The 27996-nt window shown below is 43.5% G+C and overlaps 1 protein-coding gene across 2 annotated transcripts in view; it reads left to right on the forward strand.

Moving 5' to 3' along the window:
* Sik3 (SIK family kinase 3) overlaps positions 1–27996 on the forward strand; it is a 222056-nt gene that overhangs the window by 98512 nt on the left and 95548 nt on the right. For both annotated transcript variants that reach the window (XM_076576194.1, XM_076576195.1), the window contains exons 2-3: positions 22438–22554; positions 25996–26059. In XM_076576194.1, the coding sequence (XP_076432309.1) occupies positions 22438–22554; positions 25996–26059 (181 nt within the window). The remainder of the gene's footprint in view (positions 1–22437; positions 22555–25995; positions 26060–27996) is intronic.

A 27996-nucleotide genomic window follows, 5' to 3' on the forward strand; every position in this document is an offset into this window, starting at 1 on the left:
TTAAATGCCATGAACATCAGAGGAGAAGGTTTGCCTGGCCTTCTGTCTCCGGATTGAACTCCAGAGGAGAGACAACAGTAATCTCATACATGTAGGCCCTTGTTTAGTTGAGCTGCATTGAGTTCTGGGAGCACTGTTTTGTGGGTAGATCTCACCTACCATTCTCTGGAGAAGGTGACTCTGGCTCTCTTTATGGGCTTGCTTTTGGAAACTGTTGCAAAGCAACCTGTTGTGCCTTCCTCATGTAACCTGGTGTCTGTGATCAATGATCTCATTGGGCTGGTTATCTGCCCCCAGCTATCCTGGCTAGCATTAGTAAACACATAGTAATCTTTAAGAAATGCATTCATTAAAAACCAGGCACTCACACTGGAGCTGGCTGTAGCAATATCTGAATGAGTTGGACAAGTTGGGGAAAAAAAAAAAATCTCAAGCCTGAGAGCTACTCTGCTTCCAGGTTGTTTGGGGGCAAGGAACAAGAGATGAATCAGTTGTGACTTAATGGGATCTGATATTAATTTTATAAGGTATGTCACTTTAATATGATGCTTCATCATTAATGTTTTAGTAATCTGACAGCATTAGGGAGAGTTGATAGTCTCCCTATTTTATTTCTTGGCTCTATGACAGAACTATGCATTAAAATGCACTTAAGAATTTTAAAAGGGAAGTTGAAGAGAGTAGTTAAAAAACAAACAAATCCCAAGTGGGTTGAGCCGACTTATAAACTCTAAGAACACGCAGCTAATTGCAGATAGATTTTATTAGACGGTGTTGTCTATGTGACTGCATATATATATATGTATATATACACACACACACATATACACACACACACACATACACACACACACACACATATGCCTTCTTTACTGGAGCATGATCTGTAGTGCAGTTATCTAACTCAATATTAAGTTTGGGAAAAGATAGCAGAGTATGTCACTTCACAGTGGCTTTCTGTTTTATGTAAGATTGTAAAAATGTAGTGATTAGCCCATTGAGCCAAATGTGGCCTGATACTGAATCCCAGCAACGGTGCAAAAATAGACATTTAACACACACCTGATTAGATTAGGTACACATCACTATGCATGTCTAATATTAGATAATATACCTTGTTTGCATATCATTCACAATCAGTGCATGTCAGTTATAGCCACATTTTACTTTTTTATTTGCCAAAGGGATAAATTTTATTTTTTTTTTTAAAAATAATAACATTGATGTGTATAGACAAAGGGGGGCCTTTCTTTTTTGTTTGTTTGCTTGCTTTGAAATAGGGTCTTGGCTATGTAGCTCTGGCTTGACTGACCTCACTAACCAGCCATGGCTAGCTTTGAACTCATGACAGTCCTCCTGAGTGCTGGGATTATAATTGTGAGCTATCACATCTGGCTCCTTTGTTTGTTTTTTTCTTTTGCAGAGTAGGTAAATCCTGGGTCCAACCCTGTGCTGGGCAAGCATACCACTCCAGTGGATATACTCAGTATAGGTGTATTTTTAAATGTAAATTGATTTAGTAGTGATGTTTTAAAATGTGTCAGCAACCCAGTGAATATAATCTTTATTCTTAGTTTTATTTCTAAGAGTTTGTCTAGTAGAAATAAGTCAAAACAAGAATATATCCATAGGAATATTTATTGCAACATTTTCTTAAAAAGGGGCACGGGGAAAGAAAAACATCCAATCTTAGTTAGTGTTAAACTGTGGAATGTTTTTTCAACGTTGCAGGAAAGTATTTAAAGACTTTGGAAGCTAAACTGTGTGTTCTTTGTGGTAAAAACCACATTCTATAATGGTCTGTGTACACAGCATAGCTTCAGTCTTGTGTGGGTAGATACATACATGGGGAAAAACAGACATCTTCAAGGTTAGGTGCTGACATGTCAGTGTAGTTGGAAGAGGTTGGGATGATGTGGAAGAAAACTTAGAACTAGGCTACAGTTGGATGCTGGCTAAAGTCTGCATGGTTATATACTATGAGTGGAAATTTAATGCTTTTAAAGAGATGCCGATTTTATACATTTTCTATAATGTGGATACATTTCCTTATAATTAAAAAAAAAACAAAAAAACTGGGCTTGGAACTTGAGAATTGCCTTACTTGTTGTTCTTGCAGAGAATCCGGGTTCAGTTCCCAGCACCCATATGGCAACTCACAATTGTTTGTAACTCCAGTTGGAAGTGATCTGAAACCCTTTTGAGGCACCGGACACACATGGTACACATACATATACATACAATAATAAAATAAATCTAAAAATCCTCAAATAAATAATACATGCCCAGAGACATGGCTCAATGGTTAAGAGCATGTAGGCTTTTCCAGAGGACTTGGGTTCGATTCCCAGCACCTCTGTGGTGGTTCACAGGCATCTTTACTCCAGTCCCAGGGATCCATCACTCTCTTCTGACCTCCACAAGCACCAGGCACCCACATGGGCACAGACACACACACAAGCAAAACGCTCTCATATGTAGTATAAAGAAATTTTAAAAAATGCTTCAGAGCCAGAGGTGGTAGCTCACTTCTGTAACCCAGGCCAGCTGAGACATGGAGCGCACAACTCTGAAGCTGTTTGGAGCTATTCTAGCAAGACTCTGTCCCAAAACACAAAAACAAAACAACAAAATAAACTTCAGAGAAAACTCACATACATCACATACTTAAATGATGATTTGGTGTTCAGTTTCCGTGAATTGTGTATGAGAAGAGTCTGTGCTAAGGACCTAGCAGGAGGCTGCTGGTGTAGGATGTGAGGGGGAAGGCATTCTTCAATTGCCTTATTTTGGACTGTTAGCCGAGGCCATTTGTGGGATTTGGGGAAGATACCACTAAAGTAAAGAATGTAGAGGTGATTTTATTAATATATGCCTAGAGGGCTGGGGGGATGGCTCAGCTGGTTAAGGCTTTGAGGAGCTAAGTTGGAGCCCTGGAATTCATGTGTTTTGAGGGTGCAGGGAGTGCAGTGATGTGTTGCAGCGAGATGGAGATGGGCGGTCCTGGTGGCTTGATGGCTAGCCTGGCGTGGCCTGTTTGGTGTGTTCCAGACCAGTGACAGACTATCTCAGAAGGGAGGTTGAAAGACACCCGAGGAATGATACCTAAGGTTGTCCTCTGCCCTCCTCCACATGTACACATGCATCCATCTCCACACATGGGCACATGCATCCATCTCCACACATGGGCACACACACACAAAATCAATTGCTAGATTATGGAAAACTGGTTGTTTTATCAATTGTTTCTTCAGCTCAAGTGTATTTTTCAACTGAAGGCCCGAGAGAGCTAACTTGACTCACAAAATTTTGCTCTTTCTGATACGATGAGACATTTTGATATGTTAAGCTTCAAACCCATGCAAAACAGGTGCTCATCTGGATTACTAGAGGGCAGGTAGAGGTAGGGACCTGTTTGTTCCTGGTTGGCTCTGAGCTGAGAGGAATCACCTATTACAAATGAATGTTTTTAAAAGAATTGAAGCTACAGTCAGAAAAAATACAGGTGTCTTCCATTTGGGAACTATAGTTGGAGTGCAGCAGAGCTGAAGTGAAGTGTGTGTGTGTATGTGTGTGTGTGTGTGTGTGTGTGTGTGTGTGTGTGTGTATGAGAGAGAGAGAGAGACAGACAGAGGAGAATGAGCTAAGCTATTTTATTTAAAGATTTATTTATTTTGTTTCACATGTACACATGTTTTACCTGCATAAATGTCTGTATACTGCTTGCATGCCTGGTGCTGTGGAGGTCAGAAGAGGTTGTCAGATGCCCTGGAACTGGAATTAGGATAGCTGTAAGCCTTCATGTGGGTCCTAGGAATTGAACCTGGGCCCAAATGCTCTAACAATTTCCCCAGCCCTTAAATGTATTCTAAATCAAAGCAGTACCAACCAGAAATAAATGGTTCCTTTCCTGAAGCATACATCTACCCTTTTCCGAAGTGTTGGTGGCACACACCATAAGCACAGTGGCACCCGCGCATTCCAGCCCCCATGCTGTTCTATAGCATGTGGGGTATAGATGTGGACGTGCATTAGAGCCTTCGGGATTTGCTGCGTGAATAATTGCCACCCACGAGTCAGTCTGCTGTCCGGTGTCTTCTGCTTGCCTGTCTGGTTTGCCCAGCCAGCAGACTGCTTGCCCCTTCCAGCCCCAGAGGAGCTGGCTGAAGACCTAGTCAGTATTTTGCTCAGCACACGTCTGCCTGCTGAGGACTAGTTAGCTGTCAACAGTCAAGCACAGGGCGAAACCAAGGCTGTCTGAGTAGTGAAGGGATCCCAAAGAGGCAACTTAGTAATAATGACTACCGACCACTCCTCGGGATCTAGTTTCCGTAAGTTTTGCACTGCAGATGGTTGTAAAATTGTTTGGTGGATCTGGTACTGGCCAAAGAAGCTTCAACTTTGTTTACATTTTTTCCTTAACTGCGTCAGGAACAGAGCAGGCACCTTATTTAATCTTCCTTTGACAAGGGTGGAGGGATGCCATGTTTTTGTCCTGTTTGGCTTGTTTCTTCTCTTCCTCCTCCTGCTTTTCCTCTTCCTCCTCCTCCTCTTCTTCATTTGTTTTGGTTTTTAGAGACAGGGTTTCTCTGTGTAACAGTCCTGGCTGTCCTGGAACTTGCTCTGTAGACCAGGCCTGCCTCGAACTCACAGAGATCCACCTGCCTCTGCCTCCTGAGTGCTGGGATTAAAGGCGTGTGCCACCATCGCCTGGCCTGACTTGTTTCTTTTTATGTCACTAGTTTTGAGAAAATTTGCATGAGTTATTAATATTTTCTTGATCATAAAATTACAGCTGTATTTGAGATTATCTTTTTATTTTCTTTATATTTATTTTACATAATGAAGCCACACTGGAGAATTCAGAACATTACCTCCTGTGCTTACTAAACAAAACAACCTTCCTCATTTTTTATTTTAAATTTTTTGGTTTACTTATTTCTTTTTCAAGACAAGGGCTGACATTGTATCTCAGAGTGGCCTAGAACCTGCTCTATAAGAGCCCAAGCTAGTCTCCAGCTTGGGGCATTCTTCCTCCTCCAGTATTACAGGCGTGAGCCAATGCGCCTGGCTTCTTCTTTAGTTTTTAATTTTTGCAAACAAGCAAGTATATAGCATTATCAAAGTACATAGCATTTTGACAGGTGCTGGATAATTATTTAGGGAAGAAAACATTTTCTGCTTTATAGATCATATTATCAACAAGAATTATTTTTATATTTATACCATTAAACATATTATTTGTTCCTGTTTAAATTCTCAGCAGATGTAGGCTGCCTACAACAAGTAATACAGAAAAACTCATTTGCAAATTCTGCATTTTTGCTGTCAAAGATGGATCTTGGATTTGTGGTTTGCCCATGGCCACGCTGATTTCAGTGTGTCTACTGCAGTTTAAAAAGGGCAGTTGTTGGCAGTCAGTGTGCCCTGGGTCCCTTTGTTGTTTGTGACAATTGGTTTTCTTGCTGTGTTGTGTCTTCCTGGTTGAGGGATAGCAGTGTGCCCCTCAAAAGCATTTCAGAGGTTTTTCCAACTAATAATTTTGCCTCCTATTCTTCACTGTTTGGTTTCTTAGGCAACGTGGCCTCCTCCAGCGTTTGCTGACGTCTGTGCAGCCTCTCTCCTGCTCCATCCCCACCTTTTTTGAGCCCCCCCCCCCTGCTTTAGAAGCACACCAAAGGAATAGACATGCTTTCTTAAATGTCTGCTTCTGCCCACCGCTTAGAAGGCTAGGACAGAAAAGAAAGCACTTTCAGAGGTTGAGAATCCTGCCTTTTAGGTCAGTTATAATAGAGTTCTTACCATAAAGAGTTCCCGTTCTCTTTCCCCCTAGTTCTCTCTGTCCCCCTTCTCCTTCCTTCCCTCCCCCTTCTCTCTCAACCCTTTCCCTTCCATTTCCCCACCCTGTTCTCTCCATAACCCCTTCCTCTCCTCTACCCCCCCCCCCCCCACTGCCACTCAGCAGGTTTCTCCTGAGACCTGTGTTGGCCTTGAACTTAGCTTATAGCTCGCCTTGAGCTCGGTCCTCCTGCTTCTGCCTCTGAGGTGCTAAGATCACAGATCCATCTGTACCTCCACAGCTGGTTGCTTGGGTTCTTTTCTTCCACAAGTCACCAAGAGTAGACAATGTAAGTTATTGTGGAGCAAATCTCTCTATGTATCTGTTTCTCTATCAGGATACTCTAGAGTTAACCCAAGCTTCTGTTTTTAAAGCTTAGGTCAGGCCAGCAGGATGGCTCAGCAGGTCAAAGCACCTGCCACCAAGTCTGACAACCTGAGTCACATGATAGACCGGGGTGGGGGGTGGATCTGACCTCTGACCTCCATACTTTCTTTGTGGCACACACACATTTGCATGCACACTAAAAAGACAAATGTTGTTGAGACTCATTGTGGCTGTGGAAGTGTTTCTATTACTGTGGGAAGGGACCAAGCAAAACTGCTCGTGTCTGGAAGTACCCCCTTTATAGGTTCCTTTAGTGAATTTGGGTCCCCAGCCTGGGGCCCTTTTGGGGGAAGGTGGTTACTCCACATGCGCCTTTGAAGGGTGTGACTGGTCTCTGGGCCTCTTCTGCCCACCATAAGATCAAGAGCCTCCTGTATGCCACATGTTCCCAACAGCATGATGCCCAGGCACAGGGGTCAAGCATCCAGAAGCCCTCCCTCCTTTACATCTTTCTCTCGGTTAGTTTGGTCACGGCCAGCTGGAAGTGGTAATAAAGTCCCTCATGAGAATTCCTGATCCCACCTCCTTCACCCTTTTGACTTCATGCCGGTCCCAGCTACCGTCCTGGCTAGAGACGGCCATTACTGTTACCTAATGCACAGCCCTTTGAATTTTTGCTCTTTAGCATTAGACATATGTTATTTGTACACCGTTGAGAGTTTGAGACAGGGTCCTGCTTTGTAACCCAGAGTGGCCTCAGACTCACAATCCTCCTGCCTCAGCCTCTTGAGTGCTAGTATTAGAAATGTAACAGTAAACTTAGCCTTACCTCATTTTTATGTTCCTCCCAACCCCTTCTTCTGCTACTTTCTGACTATTCTGAATGTTTCCTTTTAAAAATTATCATCATCATGTTACCATCTAAATTAAATGTTTGTATATTGGGATATTACTGATATTTTTGTGCATTCTGGGAACTCATAATTTATTCTGAACTAGGTTTTATTTGTACCCTTACTGCTATAGTTTAATGATCAACGTCATCCATGAAGCAAAGGGGTCAGATTTGAGAAAGCTATTTACAAGAAACTTTCTGGTTTGAGTATTTCATGGCTCTGTGTTGAGGTAGTATTTTTAATGCATTCTGTAAGTTTAGTGAGAATTGTCTCACCTGAGCCATAGGTGAGTTCTGGGACTATAGCCGAATATCTGTTGATATGTGTTTCAACACACTGTGTCCTCTACATAATGAATGATTCTTTGACATCTTCAGTTCGAGAACAGACTGTTACCATTTGAGTAACCATGCTCAGATGCACATTTCTTTACTCTGCCTGAGCAGGTTTACAAGGATCTCTCCCTGCACTTTACTTTGTTGCTATGCTAGTTTTATTGCACATTTATAAATATTTGCATGTCAAGCAACGTTTTTCCTTCAACATGGATTTTGTTTGGTGAGTTTTGCTAGAGACGCCAAGAGAGCTCCTACTCAGTGTTTACTCTCCTCCATGCCTCTGCCCAAGCAAGGATCCAGTGCACTGTCGTATCCATGTGCTGCGGCACTACTGAAGGATTATCTTCTGTTTACTGTTGCTGGGTGGAGATGGCCGATGCTGTACTTGTTATCTTCGACATAAGCTCAACCCTAATCCTAACTTGGAGCTACTTTTTATAAAGACAGGACAAATACGTTTCTCTTCGGTGCTGGTCAAGAGTTTGTGTGAGCTAGTTCAAATGGGTAACTAGCTGGGAAGATGGCAGAGTAGGTCGAGTAGCTGGCTCCCTCCGTCACGTGGGTTCTGGGAATGAACTTCGGTTGTCGGGCTTGGCCGCAGACACTTTACCTGTTGATGCTGAGCCCTCGCTGGCTCCGTCTTACCCACTCTAACTGTATCCTTCAGAATGTTATGTAAATTCGTATTGGGTAATTAATGTCCAGAACTGTTCTCATCTTGCACAACAGAAACTGTCCTCCCGTCCGACAGCCCCCTCCTCCCTCCCTCCCACTGACAGCCGCCACTGGACTCTGTCTCTGTGGCTTTTAACTGCCAGTTCTAAAACAATCGTCTGTCTGTCATCTGTCAGTCATTTAAGTTTGAAACCTTTTTGTCTTTATTTCAGGTCAGTAGATTTTTGAGCTTGAGAGGAGAGAAATCTGGTAAACCTGTAGCCACACTGTCTAGTTGGATGAGTGTTGGTAGTCACCAGCCTGAAGGAGGAGCAGCTGGGAGGGGGATGACAGTAGTAGGGACAATAGCTTGTGACTGATTCCTCGAGGGCCTTTATCACATGCCTGACAGTTACAGTGAGCCTCCACACTGACCAGAGTCCTTATGTTCCTATAGACAGTTACAGTGAGCCTCCTCACTGACCAGCATCCTTATGTTCCTATAGACAGTTACAGTGAGCCTCCACACTGACCAGCATCCTTATGTCCCTATAGACAGTTACAGTGAGCCTCCACACTGACCAGAGTCCTTATGTCCCTATAGACAGTTACAGTGAGCCTCCACACTGACCAGAGTCCTTATGTCCCTATAGACAGTTACAGTGAGCCTCCTCACTGACCAGCATCCTTATGTTCCTATAGACAGTTACAGTGAGCCTCCACACTGACCAGAGTCCTTATGTTCCTATAGACAGTTACAGTGAGCCTCCTCACTGACCAGCATCCTTATGTCCCTATAGACAGTTACAGTGAGCCTCCACACTGACCAGAGTCCTTATGTTCCTATAGACAGTTGCAGTGAGCCTCCACACTGAGCAGCGTCCTTATGTCCTGATAGACAACAGGCACCTTGTTGATTTACAAGTTAATTCCACTAATGAGATCAGTTAATTTCTAGGATGTGACTGGTTTATTTGAACGCCTGTTTACCTACGAGGGAACACATTACTATTTATGAGTTAAGTTCATGTTATCTGAACTGCACAGGGAGCAGCCACTGCGTCTTCCAGGCTTAACCCTTTCAAGCTGCAGTATCTTACCAAATTAAATGTCCTGTAGGTTTCATTTTTCTCCTCTTTCCTCTTTTCCCTCCCTGTCTTCTCTTTTTTCTTCCTATTATTATTATTATTATTATTATTACTATTATTAATTTTTTTCAAGATGAGTTTCTCTTTGTAACAGCACTGGCTGTCCTGCAACTCACTCTGTGTGTAGATCAGGCTGGCCTTCCTGCCCTTGCCTCTCAAGTGCAGGGATTAAAGGTTTACACCACCACCACCTGGCATTATTATTATTTTTATTTTGTTGGTTTGAAACAGGGTCCCACTATGGAGCTCTGGCTGTCCTGGAATTTATTATGTCCACCAAGATGACCCCTATGCCACTGTGTACCTGAGAATGACCTTGAACTTAGGATCCTCTTGCCTCCACCTCCGAAGTGTCGGAGTTAAAGTTGTTCACCACCACCCCTGGTTTGCACTTGTTTTTGACCGTGCTATGATGTCTATCATTTTGTCTTTAGCATAGAGAAAATAAAATAAATAGGGGACTGGAGAGATGGCTCAAGGGTAAGAGCACTGGTCGCTTTTCCAGATGACCTGGGATCAATTCTCAGCACCCACATGACATCTCACAACCATCTGTAACTCTAGTTCTAGGGGATCTGATGCCTTCTTCTGACCTCATCGGACACCAGGCTTACATATGGTGCACAGACATGCATGCAGGCATAACACCCATACACATCAAATAATAAAATAATTAAAAAATAATTCTTTGATATAACACGAAATACAATACAGACGAGTCTCATTAGCCCCGTAAATACACAACTGTCACGCAGTGGAAACTTGCTGCAGACTCTTTGCATGTGTACAGACTTCTAAAAGATACCTTGGAAGCTTTGCTATGGAGACAGATTGTGAGTAAATGAAAAGAAGTTTCTGCAGGCCCCTCTTTCAGAGAGTAGTCCCTGGTTCTTGGGAGTCTGTGCCCACAGAGGTCAAAGGCTAGGAGAGGATGGCAAGATAGAGCTTTCTTAAGTTTTGTATCCAAAGCTAATAACTTTTTAAAACCCTGAGAAGAAACCGCAGATTGCATCACGGCCCTGGTATTTTGTTGGTAGAGTGAAGGATGATCTCAGAGGATTTGAAAGCCTGCCCTGGGATGTGTGTGTGTGACACATGCCCCTCTTCTGATTTCTTTTCCTTCGACAGCACAAGACACACTTTTGAAACTGTATAATCCTAAGCTAGTGGATCCAGATCAGCACACACAACAACCATTTTTTCCCCAACTGCTTGCTTTGCTGAGCTTTCTGATCTGAGTCCCAGAGTTTATACAGAGCAAATTCAAATACCTGCCAAGTTATGTTGGGATGCAGAAGGAAGTAGAATAGTCTGAAGAATCTGGAAGTGCATGCTGCCTTTAGGGCACACTGCAGTTGGGAATTTGCTTGCGGGTGGCTTTCCCCCTCTGGACCCCTGTGATGTTCAACAGGCCAAGCTGCATGAGGTGGAGAACACTGAGGGGCCGTTCCATTACTTCCTGCTAGTGCCCCCAGCAGCCAGGACCTCCATTTCTCCTGTGGGGTGGAGCTGGCCTGTTGTCCTTTTAGGAATATGGTGATTGGTAGCCAGAACTTTCAGCATGCTGAAGAGATCTATGGTTGATTGCACATAAAATCCTCCGGTGAAATAATTTGAATTTTTTTCTTTCTATCATCATTGCTAAGTAGGGAACATACTAAGCCACACATTTAAGTTCACTTAGAAATTAGCTATTTTTCTTTCTTGTCTTGAAACAAACAAGACTTTCTTAAGTTTATTGGTTGATTTTTTTTTTGGGTCAGGAGTTGAGACACTGTCTTTGCCTGTGTGCTGCTGGTTAAGACTCTCCACACATAGATACCCCTTTCTTTTGTATGGTAATGTGAGACCAGGGAATTATATACAGACCTGACCTACTTTGGAAGAACCAGAGGACAAAGAAAACCCAAACTTACTTCATCTTTTGGTTAAAAAGCAGAGGTTTGGGCATCTGAGGACCAGAGTTTACTGTATCTTTTCTTCCTCCAGGATTCCAACCAGTCTAGGCTGTCCCTCTCCACACACTAGAAGTTCCCTGCACATGCGGTTTTGTAGATGACGCCATTGCGTGTTTGCTGGTCTGGAAGTATTTGGCTGTTTTCCTAGTGGCACTATGGCTTTGAAAAAATGAGGCTGAAAGACTCTTTTAAATGTTTTCATTGTTAATTATCCTTTTTAATGTGTTCAATTGTATGAATAAGTCAATCTTTTTTTTCTAAGAAGTAGTTGGGATAGAAACATACACCATTCATTATACATATTAATAAATCAATTAGAATAGTAGTCACCCCATTGACTGGGGTGGCTGCATAGGAATTGTGATTCTATTTCCACCTTAGTTTGATTATTTACATAATTATTTTATTATCAATAAGTTTTTTTTGTTTTTTGTTTTGTTTTGAGATCAGCTTTCACTGTGTCTGTCTTGGAACTTACTGTGGATGCCAGGCTGGCCTTGAATTCAAGAGAGATATCTGCTTGCCTCTGCCTCCTGAGTCCTGGGTGGTATTAAAGGTTTGAGCCACCTTTCCTGGCTTTGCCTGCCATTTTGAACAGTGTCTCTCTGTGTGGTCCTGCTTGGCCTGGACTTACTCAGTTCTCTATGTTAGCCCCCTGAGTATTACACAATGTACCTTCACATTTGCTTCCTGTCAGTTGATTGACTGATTTCGGAAGTGCTTGGAATTGAAGCCATTTCTTTGTGAATGCTAGTCGAGTGCTCTACCCCTGAGCTCCTGTTCCTTGTATACCTGTCTTGACTATGTCTCTAGACATCAGAAATAGTAGGCTCCTTTAGCAATGTGTGAGTGTTTTGCCTGCATATATTTATGTGTACCTTGTGCATGAGGGCATCTGATCCTCTGGAACTGGAGTTACAGATGATTGTGAGTTGTTAGGTGGATTCTGGGAACAGAACCCCGGGCCCTCTGCAAAAGCAAGTGCTCTTCACCACGGGACCATCTCTCCAGCCCCCTCTACCTGTTTCTATGGTGTGACAGTGGTCTCTCACTTTTCTAGCACTATACCTACATAAATGCATATTAGAGGTCTCTTTGCCAACGAGCTAAGTGATTTAAAACTAGTAGTGTCATAAAATATAGGGAAGGACTAATAGGTGGTATAACTGATGTTTTTTGGCTTAAATTGTAGATGCTTTTCATTTTTTACCTCATTGTTCCTAGCTGTATTCAATATTTCAGTCGATCAGTCTGCATTTGTGGTAATTCTCTTTAAGTGAAGTCTTTGGTGTTCCTTTAGCAGCTGTCTGAAATTTTAGGCTTAGACTCTAGTGCCCCTTGAGCACTGTTGTAGACCAGTGTTTGGGAAAGCCTTGGTTGGTAACTGTGGTATTCCAGATTCAGTTCATGTAGCTGTTTCCACTATATGATGCGCTTCTGTCTAATTCACGTTAGTGGCTCCACTTAGCAGGTTTTTCTGTGAAAGTTTTTTTTTTTTTTTTTTTTTTTAATCTCTGTGTACCTTCTTATCTTTAAAATAAATATCAGAAATTTGAGAATTAATTAATGTTTCCTGGATTTTCCAGGAGTTGGCTTCGGTTACATAAATGGCACCACTCACTATATGAAATGCTAACATTTGTCTTGAGAATGAAAATCGCTTTCCTTGAAAAACTTGATTATGAAATGAAAGGAGCTCTTTGAAACTGGGATGTGCGTGCAGAATGTTTTTACATAGCATTAGGACTTTGATGGAGTTCTAGAAGGTCCTTCTCTGCCAGCTGTGGTAGTATGCAGCCGTGCTAAGGAGAACTACTAGAAGGTGCTTTTTGCCTTGCTCCTAATGGACTCAGGGAGGCTCGCTTTCAGTTCTTGATGGCACAGGACCAGCCCAGCCTCACAGCCGCCCAGATGGGGAGCGTGCGGTTTGCCAAAGGTGTTGTGCTTTGCCTTCTACATGTGCATACTCGTGAGACCTTCAGAAATGAGGAGGGCAATTGGGAAGTACCAAAGCAAACAAAGAGGAATTCCAAACAGTTTTCAAACTGTTATTGTGTTCCCGTGGTCCCCTGGGACTCGTGTCTTGCATGCAGGCTGTGTGATAGGCCTTGGGGTGTATTAATACATTGGGAGGATTTAACGTGTGAGCCATTGTTAGGTTCTCCACGAGCACCATCAGCGATGCGTGGTTATCAGGATACCTGTCCAGCATGACGGATCCCCACAGGATAAGTTTAAGAAGGTTAAGTCACGACAGGTGGACTTTAAGAAGCCTGAGTTCTAGGTGCTGTATCCAGGCTCTTTGACAAATGCCATTCTTGGGAAGAGCACGGTCCTCCTGTGAGGCTGTGTTATTTTTACCTGTGAGTTGGCCCTCCAGGAAAGAGTTGCATGTACGTCATTAAGAACACCCATCTTGAACTTCATTCGCTCTCTGCCTCCTGCCAACCTCATTTCAGAGCACATGGCCAAGTTCTCCACATGTCTAATTTCTTCTTTGGGGCTAAAATGTAATCTCTTAGCTCGTTTCTCCACTCTAACAGTTCATTCTTCTTTGGCTTGAGAGCATCTTCTTGTTTTTCTGTCATTTCGGATTCTCCTGAACCCTGGCCCTGGCCCTCACGCCTCCCTTCCACACTGCACTTGGGTTGCCACTTGGAACTGAAAAAGCTTCCTGTCACCTCCTTTCGTTTCTACCCTCCCTCTACTTCCCCATCCTTAACCTTTCTCTCCTTTCAAAGATCTCTTGGACATGGGGCCAGACTCCGTGGTGGAGCCCTTGCCTTGCAGGCGGAGGTCCTGGGCTCTATCCAAGCATCGTCTGTTTGCCTTCCACTCTTCTTTGGTGCCCTCCCCCCTTCTCTGTGTTCAGGCTTGCAGGATGCCCTGGTTCTGCTGGACAAGCCCCACCACTGAACCACGTCAGCCAGGACATCCGTGCCAGCAGCGCCCGAGCCCTTGAATTGAGAGCCTTTGGTGCCAGCTTAAACATCTCCCTTCACAACTCACTGCTTGTTAATCTAAAGTAAATACCAGAAAATGGAAAATTGGATTCTGATCCTTACCCTTCCTTCATGTTTATTGTCAGCTCTGTCTTTTCTTCCACTCAGTTTTTTAAAAGTATCTTTTGTCCAGCCCATTTAAGTAGTAAGTCCACAGACCAAGTTATTTTATATCAACATTCTATAAGCATACAGTAATTGTCGGCACTTTGTAAATATTGGTTAACCACAGTAGTACTCATGTTAGTGTGCCTGAGCAAGTCGCCTGTAATGGTGGGGACAATTAATTGTAGGGCTTCTGCCTTCTGAAATGGTAAATGGTAACCACATGGAAATTATTGGAACTGAGAAATCATTTTCTTTTTATCTTTTAAGTTTTCCCTTCATTGCTTTGAGTTTTGAGTAATCACCAAAATTTTTTCCTTTGTTTCAGATACCACTTATTAATTATGCATAAACTACCATGTTTCAGCTTATGAATGCTTCTAAAAATCAGTTTTGTGGTATATTGACCACTTTCAATAAGTTCTCCATTCTTTATCCTGCTGAAGTCCTAAGTGCATGAACAGTTTTGAGTTCACCATTCAGAACAGTCCAGAGAAGCACAGGAAAATGGAAGCTCAGCTATATACCTGGCAATGCTGGATGTTCTAGATGATAGCTACCTCCATCCGGGGTAGTTGTGTGAAAGCTGACTGACTTCTTTCCCATAGTGGACTGTGTTGAGTCCTCTATGTGCCACTGGCTCATAGTCTCGCTCCCTAGCTGTTAGGCCCGCCAGCCGCACATCTTCTAAGCAGCAGCTGTGACCGGTGTGTAAAATGAATGAAGAGTCATTTCTGTTCAGATAGCCAGCTTTCCTTTACCCTGTACTTCTTGGCTTGTCTGTTTGTTTAAAACTAAAATACAGACTTCAGTTAAGACGTTGGTTTGAGTACAGAGGTTAGGCTTGTCCCAGGAATGTGACCAGCCTGTATCCTGACTCTGGCCATGAGATGCGTGTTAATCACAGCCACTTAGTGCCTGTCAGGTTTGCCGTACGATTTCAGCTTGTGAAGTTGGTGGTTTCTTTAAGTTGTTTTTCCCATTGGTCATTCTATTCTGTAGTTGGGTTTAAGAGAAAAGTTTTATTTTCTTCTTCATCAAGGCTGATTAGAAAGGTTTTACAATTCCTTTTCTAGGCCACTATTCCCAAATTGGACTATAAAGAAATTAAGCCCTACCAGGGGAAAAAAGTGACTAGTTTTCCCAAAGATGAATTTGTTCCAGACCCATTGAGGAGTAATGAATTCATTGCCTATGATGATGCCATAGTTAGTGTTAGTTCTCAGCAGATCTGGGGCCAGGGCTTCCAAGACTCTGTCCTTGGATCCCCAGGAGAAAGTGTCTTAAAAGAAAAATCCCATCTTTTCATTTTTCAGCCTTATCTTCTCCACAATCATAAAATGGAGATTTCCAGAGAGCACTGTCCTGTGACTAGCAGCTTGTCCCCGTGGTTCAGGAAATATGTGCTTATGGCACACATCTTTTAAATGTTGGTTTTAATTTGATTTCTCAGAGAATAGGGACATATATTATGTATATAACAGAGCTCCTTTGAAGTTTGTCAGTATTTTTCTCCCTTTTGGCAATAACACCACCCCTGTCTCATTTGGGGAGAAGGTCTCACTGGGTAGCCCTGGCTGGCCTAGAACTCAGTATGTAGATCAGGCTGGTCTTAGCCTTGCAGTGATCCTCCTGCCTCTGCCTCCTGCGTGCTGGGATTATAGGGTGCACCACCATGCCTGGCTTCCTCTCAGTAATTCAGGTCCTGGTACCTGCTGTTTGAGGTTGCACTTTCACTCGCTCTAGAAACTCTTAGAATAGCTGCCCAGGAACTTGCATGGTGCTGCCAACCAGACATGCAAGCAAACACTGTCTAAGTAGAGTTCCAATGAGCTGGTAGAATATGACTTTAGAACCTCCTCCAAAGCAGTGTTTGAACATCAGTGCCTTGGACCTTGGGCAGTGGAGTCTTTGGGAAATCATTTTAGTAGAATGTCTCCTATGGGTTAACCAGCATTTTACATTATCTAGACTAGTACTATCCAGCAGCATGAGGAGTATACACCATGTTTCAATTTTCTCCTCCCCTTCCTTTTTTTGTGACATAGGAGATTGAACCAGGGCCTTGTTCTTGTTCCACAAATCTTCTGCCATTGGGCTGTACTCCCACGCCTCCCCATCCTTTTTATTTTGAGAAAGAGTCTCACCAATTACCCATGGAATTGTGATCCTTTTGCCTCAGTCTTCCAAGTAGTTGAAATTGTAGGCCTTTGGCACCAAGCTTGGCAATAGTCATATTTTTAAAAAGTTAAAGAAACAGAGTTAATTTGAGTAGCATATTTTATTTAACTTAATATCTAAAATCTTTTCCCACAAGTAATCAATAGGAAAATGTATTGGTGAGTTCCCAGTCTTTTGGTAATACTAATGTGGTAAGTGGTTATATATGTCGTATCTCCATTGTATGCACTGGCCTCATTCAGATGATGTGTAGCCACCTGTGGCCGATGGCTACTGTACAAGACTGGACAGAGCTGGACCATTCAGTAATTCTAGAGCTGAGGTGAGAACAATCTAGACTAGATAAGATTTGTTCTAGAAACAGACAAAAAAGTTTGCCTCCACATTAATACAAAAACGTAAGTTTTTTTGAGAAAACTCTCAATGGCAGAAGTTCACCTCCCCAAGTTTTAAGACATTTCAATGAGAGAAACAGCTTTTTCCCTTAAAAGAATGCCCCTTTCTGCCAGACTCTGCTGACTCCCATGCCTTACCTTCTTGTAGGAGGGAATGGGGGATGGGTTGGGGAGGGAGGCTGAAGGGTTAGGAGGAGGGAAGAGGGGAATCTGTGATTATTAGTATGTTAAATTAAGAAACAAATTTCTTAATTAAAAAAAGAATGCGCCGGGCGGTGGTGGCGCATGCCTTTAATCCCAGCACTCGGGAGGCAGAGGCAGGTGGATCTCTGTGAGTTCGAGGCCAGCCTGGTCTACAGAGTGAGTTCCAGGACAGGCGCAAAGCTACACAGAGAGACCCTGTCTCGAAAAAACAAAAACAAAACAAAAAAAAAAACAAAAAACAAAAAACAAAAAACAAAAAAAAACCAAAAAGAATGCTCCTCTTTCTAGAGCACGGTGATGCTCCTCTTAGAAGCTTCCCCACCCCCACCTCCAGCTCTGCCTGCATCTGCCCGTTAGTTTAAGGGACCTTCTCTTTTTGGAGGAATTTTTGAGTTTTCCTCCTACATGATTTCTTTTGTAAGCTGTGCGTTTGTCATAGCGTTCCCCCGAAACCCCCACGAGGGGTTTTTGCTGGGGAATGGTGGTTGGTTCTGATCTTAGTGCTGAACTTTTCTCCTGGCTCATGGGTTTGCATTCTGTCACCGTGTATCTTCCCTCAGAATGTGCTGTCTGAATACGCAAGAGAGTGAATTGCTCTGGGGGAAGAAACCACTGCTTTTTTTCATCTTCATTTTGTGTGCGTGTGCGTTACTGTGTTGTGAAGCTGAGGTAAGGTTAAAACGCTGTGGTTTCCAGAAGTGAGAACAAGGCAGTAATGGCTTTCCTCCTCTAGAGTGACTACGAAAGCTCTGACTCTTTCATGAGCTGAATTCAGTTTTTTTCTTACCAGATGCCAATTTAAAAAGAATTTGTTGAAGGGAAGTATGTTGCAGAGGGAAAATTTTCAGGTCTTTCACAATCGGAATCGATTTAGCAACATATTTGATGCGATGCCATATTTAATTAATATTAGAGTGTCAGTTCACAAAGTCATATTCTTTGCAAGAGAAGAGGATTCTGTGTAGAACAGGCCAACCTGGCCTGGGGAACACACAGCATCGGGCACTGTGTCAGCCTTCCTTCTTGTTAATAGTTTTCATGTGCACATGTGAGTGTGTGATCTACAGATGTCTGGCTCCAGGCTCTGAAAACACTCTGGGGACCTGGAGAGATGGTGGTTCAGCAGTTAAGAGCACTGGCTGCTCTGTCTGAAGACCCAGGTTCAATTCCCAGCACCCACAGGGCAGCTCACAGTCATCTGTAACTATCAACACAGAGGACCACTCCCTCTTCTGGTTTCCAAGGGCATCAGGCACATGCATGGTGCACAGACCAAACACCATGTCTATACATACAATATACGCTTGGGAAGTTTGTCTAGTTACCTGAAGATTTACTTTTATTATAGAGATGATTCATATTTTTTTTTTTTGGTTTTTCGAGACAGGGTTTCTCTGTGTAGCTTTGCGCCTTTCCTGGAACTCACTTGGTAGCCCAGGCTGGCCTCGAACTCACAGAGATCCGCCTGCCTCCGCCTCCCGAGTGCTGGGATTAAAGGCGTGCGCCACCAACGCCCGGCCGAGATGATTCATTTTTAAAGCAGCCCATGTGTACTTTAAGCTAAATTATGTAGACCCCAATAGTCTGTAGCTGTGAGAAATCCATGTTCATTATGCTTTTCAGGTGTTGTCAAAATAATCCAGCCTGCCTGCATGGCAGCCCCTGCCCTCTGACTTGGTACTTTTCTGTTGTTCCTCCTCTTGCTCTTTAGAACTCTTCTCTTTTCAGCTTGCAGCTAGGGTCGTTCTTGTGTCTCAGGAACCTGACAGGACAAGCAGGCTTGCCATTGCCCAGCAACAATAAATGTTCTAGGGGCTGGTGCTCCTTAGTAAGGGGGAGCAGGGGAGCCAGGCCTGCTGTGAAATGCACAGTGCTCTCTTAGACATAGCCCTGGGTTAGGCCTTGCTGGGTCTTCCACCCTGTGGTTCAGGGTGACTTTGCTGAATGGAATTCATTTTTCCCCCAGCGCTGTTCCTTCCATATTCTTTCCACATCAGCTGGCAGCAGGTCAGGCGGTTCTGAATAGTGTCCATAGATTGTTAGCTAGTTTACTTTTTGGCTCCCGGCTTGCCCTTTGACAAAGGAATTGATGTTTTAGATTCAGAATTATATATGACTTAGTGAAGCCAGTCTAATCCATGACTTGGGATGTCAAAGTTTAAGGCTAGATTCCAAAAATTTTGAAATAACATCAGTACCTATATACAGTTGGCCCTCCCTCTACCCCCCACTTATCTGTAAGTGATAGGTTTCAAGACTCTGAGGGGGTGCCTGGAGCCATAGATAATGCTAGCCCCTTCTTTCTCAGTAATAAAATAGAGTAATTGAAACAGTACACTGTACTGTAATAAAAGTTATGTAAACATGCTCTTTATTTTGAAATTTGATTGTACTGTATATCTTAGTAGCTGTAGTACATGATTTCTTTTTCCATTTTTGTTTGTTTGTTTCTTTTTTGTTTTGGTTTTTTTGAGACAGAGTTTCTCTGTGTAGCCCTGGCTGTCCTAGAACTCACTCTGTAGCCCAGGCTGGTCTAGAATTTACAAAGATCCGCCTGCCTCTGCCTCCCAAGTGCTGGGATTAAAGGTGTGTGCCACCACTGCATGGTTTATTTCTTGAGACAGTCTTGCTATGTAGCCCAGGCTGGCCTCACACTCCTGATCCTCTTGCCTGAACAGGATTCTAGGCATGCACCATCATGCAAGGTTCCTTCTAATGATGGCGAGAAGGTGAAGGGAGTTCCTTCCAACTCCCTTCTGATACGTCAGAACTGCTGAGTTGCCAGCACTGCTGCTCTTGTGTTTTGGGGCGTTTGGATTGTGTTTTGGGGCGTTTGGATTGTGTTTTGGGGCGTTTGGATTGTGTTTTGGGGCGTTTGGATTGTGTTTTGGGGCGTTTGGATCAGTAGAACAAGGGCTGCCTGAGCATAAGAAGAGCTATGCTGTGGGAGCCCATCTGATAGCTGAGTTCGTGACTGAGTAATAGGAGGGTAGCATGTACGGAATTGATGTGCTGTGTGGAGAGATGATTTATGCCCCAGGCAGGACAGAGCTGGTTGTGCACAGCTCTTCAAGCTTGGTAGAATGCTGTGCGGTTTAAAAGCTATGCATTGTTTCTTTTTGTGCTTTTCCATTTACTATTTCGAGATTGTAGCTGGTTGGTACCTGAAGCTAGAGAGCGTGAAACTGGGGGTTAGAATGGTGCCAATCTCCTGTATGTCTGTAATGGGTCAGGCACTTTTGCATTGCATGCATGACATTAGTTAATTCCCAACAACCCTTCAGAGATGTTCCTGTCCCTGTTCCCACATTTTACAGAGAAGGAGCTACAAGAATTAAAATAACTTGCTCGATGTTCTAGACTTTTTAATTCAAGCAACTTTGGCTTCTTTTTGCCCTTGCCTGTGATCTTATATCCAGTGCTGGGCAAAGCTTCACCTTTCTGTGTTTTGTGGAGTCTGTGTCTCATTTCCCTGAGGAGCAGAGCAGAATTTGACACTGAGTAGGTATTCTCTAAAGAGGTAATGCTTGTCATGGTACTGGTATTCTCTAAAGAGGTAATGCTTGTTATGGTACTGTTTGTGAGCTATCCCAAGAGAAGCAGGTGCAGATCCTGGGTCAGCTGGTGGAGTTGTACCTGGGTTTGTCACAGTAACCAGTAGACATGCCGGTGGTCAAAAATCGTGCATCTCAGGACTTACAGATCAAAGAGCTGCCGCCAGGAGGAACAGTGATTCTGTTCCTCCATGTTAAAGACATCCCCCGCCCCACCTGTCCCAGTTCCTTCCCTTGTCTGTCTGTCTGCTGAGTGAATCCTCCCAGGGCCCTGATCTTCTCTCCTGGGTGGAAGCTGCTGGCCTCTGCTCAGCTGCTGTGACATCTTTGTCCCATAGTAGATTCCAATCCTGGAAGTCACAGCTGTGCCCATTAGTCCTGGGAGCCTGCGGGGCACCCAGGTCATTCCTCACATTCCACCAGCAGGCCTTGAGCATGCTTTCTGGGAGCAGCCTGAAGTCCTTCTCCTGGTACCCTTCCTCCACATTCTTCAGTCTGATAACCTGAAAGACTGCCAAGTCACCTTCCTGCCAGGCATTGTGTACACAGCTAACTGATCATTTACAGTTCCGTATGGTCTTCATGGCCCTAATCTAAACATTTTACTGGTATTGATTTATGTATTGGTTAAGTAATTAAAACCAAGATACAGAAACATTTTTTTAGGTAAAATATATATATATTTTTTAATATTTCACTGAGGATGACAAGAAAGTTTAAGATTTAGTGGATTCAGCTGGATGCGGTGGTGGGCACATTTAATCCCAGCACTCAGGAGGTAGAGGCAGGAGGATCTCTGTGAATTCAAGGCCAGCCTGGTCAAAAGAGTGAGTTATATGTATGTAGAGAGTTATGTAGAGTGTGTAAAGAGTATGTAAAGAGACCTCTGAAAACATGAAAAAAAGTGAGTGGATTGAAACAAAGTCTGTTATCTTTCATTTCACCTTAAAATGTCTGTGCTGTGTCGCATGATGAATCACTCATACAATCTCATTGCCCAGGAGGCTGATGGAAAAAGATTGCATTGAAGACTGGCCTTGGCTATATAGTGAGTTCTAGGGCAGCCTGGGCTACATTGTAAGACTGTCTCAAGAAACTATATGCTGCCAGGTGTCTTGAGAATAATGGGCCAACTAGGCAAAGGGGTTGTGCTAGGGCCGTGTGTAGGGTAGAGGGAGATCTTCAGACTCGTGTGGTATTGATGGTAAGGGTTTCTTTCCAAAGGCAGACCCAGGGGTCCACCGCATACTTGCTGGTAACGACTAAATGTTGGGCTCACTGTTTGCTCTCTGTGCCATAGTGTCCATACTAATAATAAAAGAAGGTTCACAGTCACATGGGTTACGAGGTTAGGGGAGTTGAACATGTGAGGCAGTGAGAGCTGTGACTGGCATCTGGTGACTCTTGTGTCCCTCGGCTGCCATGTCCTGCCACCCTGCTCGGCCTCCTCCTGGTGGCACTTTACCTATGGCTCGGTCTTGTCACACACACTTTGTCTTCACGAGAAGTCCCTCCCTCTGCCCATGGAAGCATGATCTGAGACAGCTGTGGCCACATCTCTACAGGCATGAAGTGTTCTGTCCGGGCTTTTACTGTGTAGGCAGCTGAAGGGTTACAGAAGACCCAAGGGCTCTCGGAGCCCATCCTTTGAGACCAACTTGATTGGAATCCATACCCTGTCTTTTAAAAAGGTAGACCATTTTCTTCCTTGACATTCTGAAAACACAACGCTAGCAGTCTGTGTTTCATAGAATATAATGGTTTAAAGTGGACTTAGTTTTCTTGAGTAAACGGCTTTTAATAACACATCCATGCGTTTTCTTCCTCTGTTGCCAGGTTGCTATTAAAATCATAGATAAGACCCAGCTGGATGATGAAAACTTGAAGAAGATTTTCCGGGAAGTACAGATAATGAAGATGCTTTGCCATCCACATATCATCAGGCTTTACCAGGTAGGAGGACCACAGCCACAGCCCAGGGTGGCCTGCTGGTCCAAGGCTGCTGTTGAGAACCTGTGGGTGCGGGGAATGACTGCCGTTTTATTCGATCTGTATGGTTGTCCTAGCATCGCCCCACCCCCCTTCCTTTGCTCAGATCTTAGTAGGCCCGTAGTTTCCCTGGCTGTTTTTTGGGGAGATCCTCTTGTCCCCTTGCAGGTCCTTTGGGTGGCCTTTGATTCTCCCCAAGCATTACACAGAATGAGTCGAAGACTGAAAATTTTCCTTATTTGGACCAGAGTTCTTCAGCAGCATGGAAACTCAAAGGGACAGAGAACATCTTATCTCCTCATGGGATTATTTAAATGCTAGTTAAAAATTATGAATTATGGTGGTGAAGGCTATCTCAAGAATGACTTCTTGTCTTAAACAATCCCACGCCCCCTTCTTCTCTAGAAAGTCCTGGGCTTAGTTCTCCAAGACAGCTTTAATTATTTTTGATATTCTGGAGATAAACACCATGTCATGGAAGAGAAGAGCTTTCTGTTGCAGTTTTCTTATCTTCCTGAGAAGCAAGCCTGCCTTGTGCCATCATCAAAATGACTTGCTAGCTTATGGCAAAAGCAATAACTGTTGCATGGAATTTCAGACCAACAGTAAGGGAGGACTTCGCCTTAGCAGGCTGGAGGAAGAGAGATGTGGGGAGAGGTGGGGCTTCTCAGATTGCAGTGTGCAGTATGCATGCACCCAGCCCTGCTCACAGCTCTGCAGCGAGCAGCCATCTCTAGAGTTGAGGGAAGCGGCCACCCACTCGGTACGTTCATTGCTGTGAGTCTGCAGTAGACGTGTCCTGACTCCGGCACACATGTGCCAGGCTGGAGAAGCACACTGCCAGCACAATGGGCAGACTTGCATAGCCTGCTGATTTTTATGGAAAGGAAAACATGAAGTGAGGCATGCTGTGTGGTTTAGCCAGCAGCTCTAGCCTTCGTCTCTGGCATCAGCTGCTCTCTTGATGAAATTAGTTCAGTCAGTCAGACCTGTTGAAATGGATCTCAGTAAATGATGTTGGGCAACATCTACCTTCTATAAGAAGCAAACTTGCTGGGCAGTGGTGGCGCACGCCTTTAATCCCAGCACTCAGGAGGCAGAGGCAGGTGGATCTCTGAGTTCGAGGCTAGCCTGGTCTACAGAGCGAGATCCAGGAAAGGCGCAAAGCTACACAGAGAAACCCTGTCTCAAAAAAAAAAAAAAAAACCAAAAAAACCAAAAAGAAACAAACAAAAAAAACCAAAAAAAGCAAACTTAAAGCCCTCCCTGGTTCTGTCTGAAGACCTGCAGTGAGTGGTCAGTGTCTTCCCCTTGGCTCCCTGCCTGTCTTGGTGGAGTAAATAAAAGTGAGCATTTCCCCCCTTGTTTGTTTTGTTTTGCCTGTTTTGTACACAGCCTTACTCTGTAGCCAAGCTGGTCTCTAACTCGGATCTATAGAGTGAGTGGATGTGCATAACTTATGGGAGATACAGTTTTGAATTCCTCAGAAGTTTAATAGCAAAAACATTTGCAGCTAATGAGAGATGAGAAAAGGGAGGAATATAAAGAAAACACACAATACTATAGGTAGAGTTTTCCTGTCCCTCAGCCACTATCAAATAAACACACTGAGGCTTATATTAATTATAAATGCTAGGCTGATAGCTCAGACTTGTTACTAACTAGCTCTTACAACTTAACACATTTCTATTAATTTATGTGCTGCCCCGAGACTTGTGGCTTTTACCTCTATACCATTTTGTGTGTCTGACTTGTTCTGCATCTGGCCGACGTCTCCTCTGACTTGGCCCTTCCTCATCCCATCATTCTCAGTTTGGCTTTCCTGCCTAACTTTATCCTGTTCAGCTATTGGCCAGTCAGCTTGTTTATTAAACCAGTCAGAGTGACATATATTTGCATAGTGTACAGAAGGATTATTCCACGGTACACACAATACTTTTTTTCCTGAATATCTGCAATAAATTTAATATCAGACACATTTTGTCATGTAAGTGAATTACAGAGACAGGTATCATAAGCACTGGGTTGATACCACCAGTTTATAAAGACTTTTATAAAGGGACACAAGCTGTTTTACTGGAAAATGAACTTAATATGTATTCATATAATGGAGTATTATAAAGGCATTAAAAAGAAGGTCTAAAAATAGACCCAGGCTTGGTGCCACATATCTGTAGTCACAACACTTGGGAGGCTAAGGTAGGAGGATCACAAGTTCAAGGCCAGGCCGCATTATGTAGTTTGTCCTAGGCTAACTTGATCTGTATCCTAAGGCCCTCTCTCAAAAAACAACCCCTCCAACCCACCAGCAAACGACACACATACACACACAAAACAAGATGTGTGTGGGTGTGGGTGTGTGTATGTTCCAACACTATATATATATGGTGTTAATGTTTATAGATAAAAAAGAAAGCGTCCAGCAAGTAGTGTAATTAATTAACTACAATGTAATAAAGGTGTAGGTCCGTTGTATAACCTGTGGCTAGAGCCAGGTATGGCCAAAGTGACTGAGGAACTACACTTTATTTTAACTTTAATTAATTTTAATGTAAAAACTGAAGCAGTCTAACCCTTTTTAAGATCATTGAAATGATGATGTTTTTGGACATACTGGTATAAACTATGAAAGTTGCTTACAGCTTTTCTTTTTAATTGTGGCCACTTAGATCCACTCGGTGACCACAGCTTGCTTGTGCTGACCCTGACATCCTCAGGAGAGGTGCCCAGTGCTAAGTGTCTCCCAGGAGCGAGGTGAAGACAGGAGTTAGAAGCCCCAGGCTTTCTGTTTATGCCCTGGGTGCTTAAAATGTGTACTGTGGTCCTGACATAGATCTAGGCATATGACCTAAAAGGGTATGGCAAAGAGAAAACCAGCACTGACTGTGGATTTTTAATAAGTAGCAAAATGGAGACTGGACAAAGTACAAGTGAATGGGTTCATTATTGAAAGGCTTGGCGTTTTTATGGGATTCCCCCCTTCTTTGAATAAATGGTCCATGGAAGGAAAGTTGACATTTCCATTTAAAAATCAAGTCCTGTGTGGTTTCTGGGCCGTCCTAAATTAGTCCCAGTGTTCTCCCTAAGGCTCTTGCCCTGGGCTGGGGGTGGAGGAGGAGCAGTTTGAGCCTCAAGTGATGGTGAAATTGAACTTTTTTTTTTAGTTCTTAGCAGCTTCAGCTTGTCGGATCAGAGACCTGGGGACCAAGAGGACTGTGTCTCTGAGGCAGTAAATGTCTCCTGAGTGTCAGAACCTGCAGAATCCCAGTTTCCCTTTGTGTCACAGTACTGCCTGTACCCTCCCACCGTGCAGGTCTCTTTGTACGGGACTGTCAATCACTGGTTCTCTTCCTGGACCAGTCGGTCTGTCACCTGCGTCACTGTCACCTTCCTGCCTTTGTACAGGTCATGGAGACAGAGCGGATGATTTATCTGGTGACAGAATATGCTAGCGGAGGGGAAATATTTGGTAAGTACATCATTGCATCCTTGAAACAACTCATGAGCACACTCTGCAAACTTCAGATAATTGTCCCACGCCTCTGCCACTTGCTCAGCTGTCGCCTGATGCTGCTGGTCAGCACCATCACAGTCATTTCCGGGATTTTTATTCAGCTAGTTCAATCGCTCCAGTGTATTTGTTTCTTTAGAAAAGATGTTTTGTTTGCTCTAGTCAGACGTTAACAGCTGAGATAAAAAATCTCAAAACCAAATGTTGCTGCTGATCCTGTGACCGAGGGTCATTCCTGTTGTCAGACTGTAGCTGAGGTTGCGAAGGGCTATGAGATCCCGTGGGGGGTTGGAGGGGGGGCGCCGGGGTGAGGAAGTGCCTGTGTTCCTGACCTTTGTTTAAATATAACCTTGAAACCTGTCCCTTGCTGTGAGCACACAGTCCCAGACTCTGATCACTTGGTGCGTTTGCCCCCTGTAGCCACTGTTTCTTGTTACACTTGACCTTAGATTTTGTTCCCGGCAAATCTGACTTGGAGTTGGTAAAACCTGAAGAAAGAATTCTCTGTGGTTACAGCGATAAACACTGCCAAGAAGAGGTGAAGGACAAATTTCCAAACTTAAATTCATATGTCTTTTGTAAGAACCAATACCAATTTAAAATACATTTAAATGTATAGTACCACTTTTAAAATTAAGGAATATATGGTGTGGGTGTGGCTGTGGGTGTGTGTGTGCACGCATGTGCTCGAGTGTGTGCATGCACACATACAAATGCTAAACTTAACACAGTCGTTTTAGCATATGAGTGCAAAAACTTAATCCAGCAAACTAAGCAGTTGAAAATAGGCCAGAAACGATGGTACACATCTGTAATTCCAGCACTCTGAATGCAAAGGCAGAGGGTCTGTGAATTCTAGGCCAGCCTGATGTATAGAGTGAGTTCCAGATCTCCAGGGCTACACGGAGAGATCCTGTCTCAAATACCCCAAACACCTTTCTTTTCAGGATGTGTCGCTGTCACACACACCCCACCCCGTCCCTTCCCTTTGAAGGAGGATCAAGTGTTTCTTAATCTTGTTTTTAAATGACTGTGCTTATGTTTATTTTATGCTAAAGTTAAGGGCAATGGACTGAAACTTTTCATCCAAATACAGTGTTGAAAGAGATACTTCATTTCAAAGAAATTAGTACAATAAAATCTTAGAAGAATAATATTGTATGTCATGAAGATAGTGTAGCCTTTTAGTGAGTATGATAATTGTATGCCAGTCAGTTACTTTGGAGGTATTTGCTCCATATCAAGACACTGATTTTCCCCTCCATAAAGAAATCCAGCAGAATACAAATGTGGAGGTCGACATGTGTCTTAAAGTAGGAGAGCCCAAACTTTAGAGCACCATACAGGCATATCACATTGGTGTAGACTCGGAGCAGATGTCTGCCTCTTTATGTGAGTCCATAGCAGAGAATAGAAGTTTCTCGGAGCCTGCTTGGAGAGGAGAGAGAGAGAGAGAGAGAGAGAGAGAGAGAGAGAGAGAGAGAGAGAGAGAGAGAGAGAGAGAGAGAGAGAGAGAGATTGCCTGGTGTTGCTGGGGAGCGAACTGTTGTCTGACATCTCAGGCACATGCTACAGTAAAACTTTAATTTGGGTCACAAATGTACACAAAAACCAAGCCCCTCCGAAGTCCTTGAGCTGCTGTTAACTGTGTTGGAGTAAGGCATTTACTCATAGAGCAGAACTGATGGTCTTAGAATAAGAGAGCCTGGGGCATCTTAATGCTCCTGACATCCTAATGAGCAAGCACGTTGCATGTGCCCTGTTTTTTGGGGGAAGCAGATCATAAAAGGAAAGGTAAATAATTCTTTTGGTCATAGATTCTTTGTGGGAATGGAGCTCAGTGCATGAGCAAGAATAATACGCTTTTGGTATTTTTAAAAGGAAATATCACGTAA

Source organism: Peromyscus maniculatus, chromosome 7, assembly GCF_049852395.1.
Source record: "Peromyscus maniculatus bairdii isolate BWxNUB_F1_BW_parent chromosome 7, HU_Pman_BW_mat_3.1, whole genome shotgun sequence".
NCBI lineage: Eukaryota > Metazoa > Chordata > Mammalia > Rodentia > Cricetidae > Peromyscus > Peromyscus maniculatus.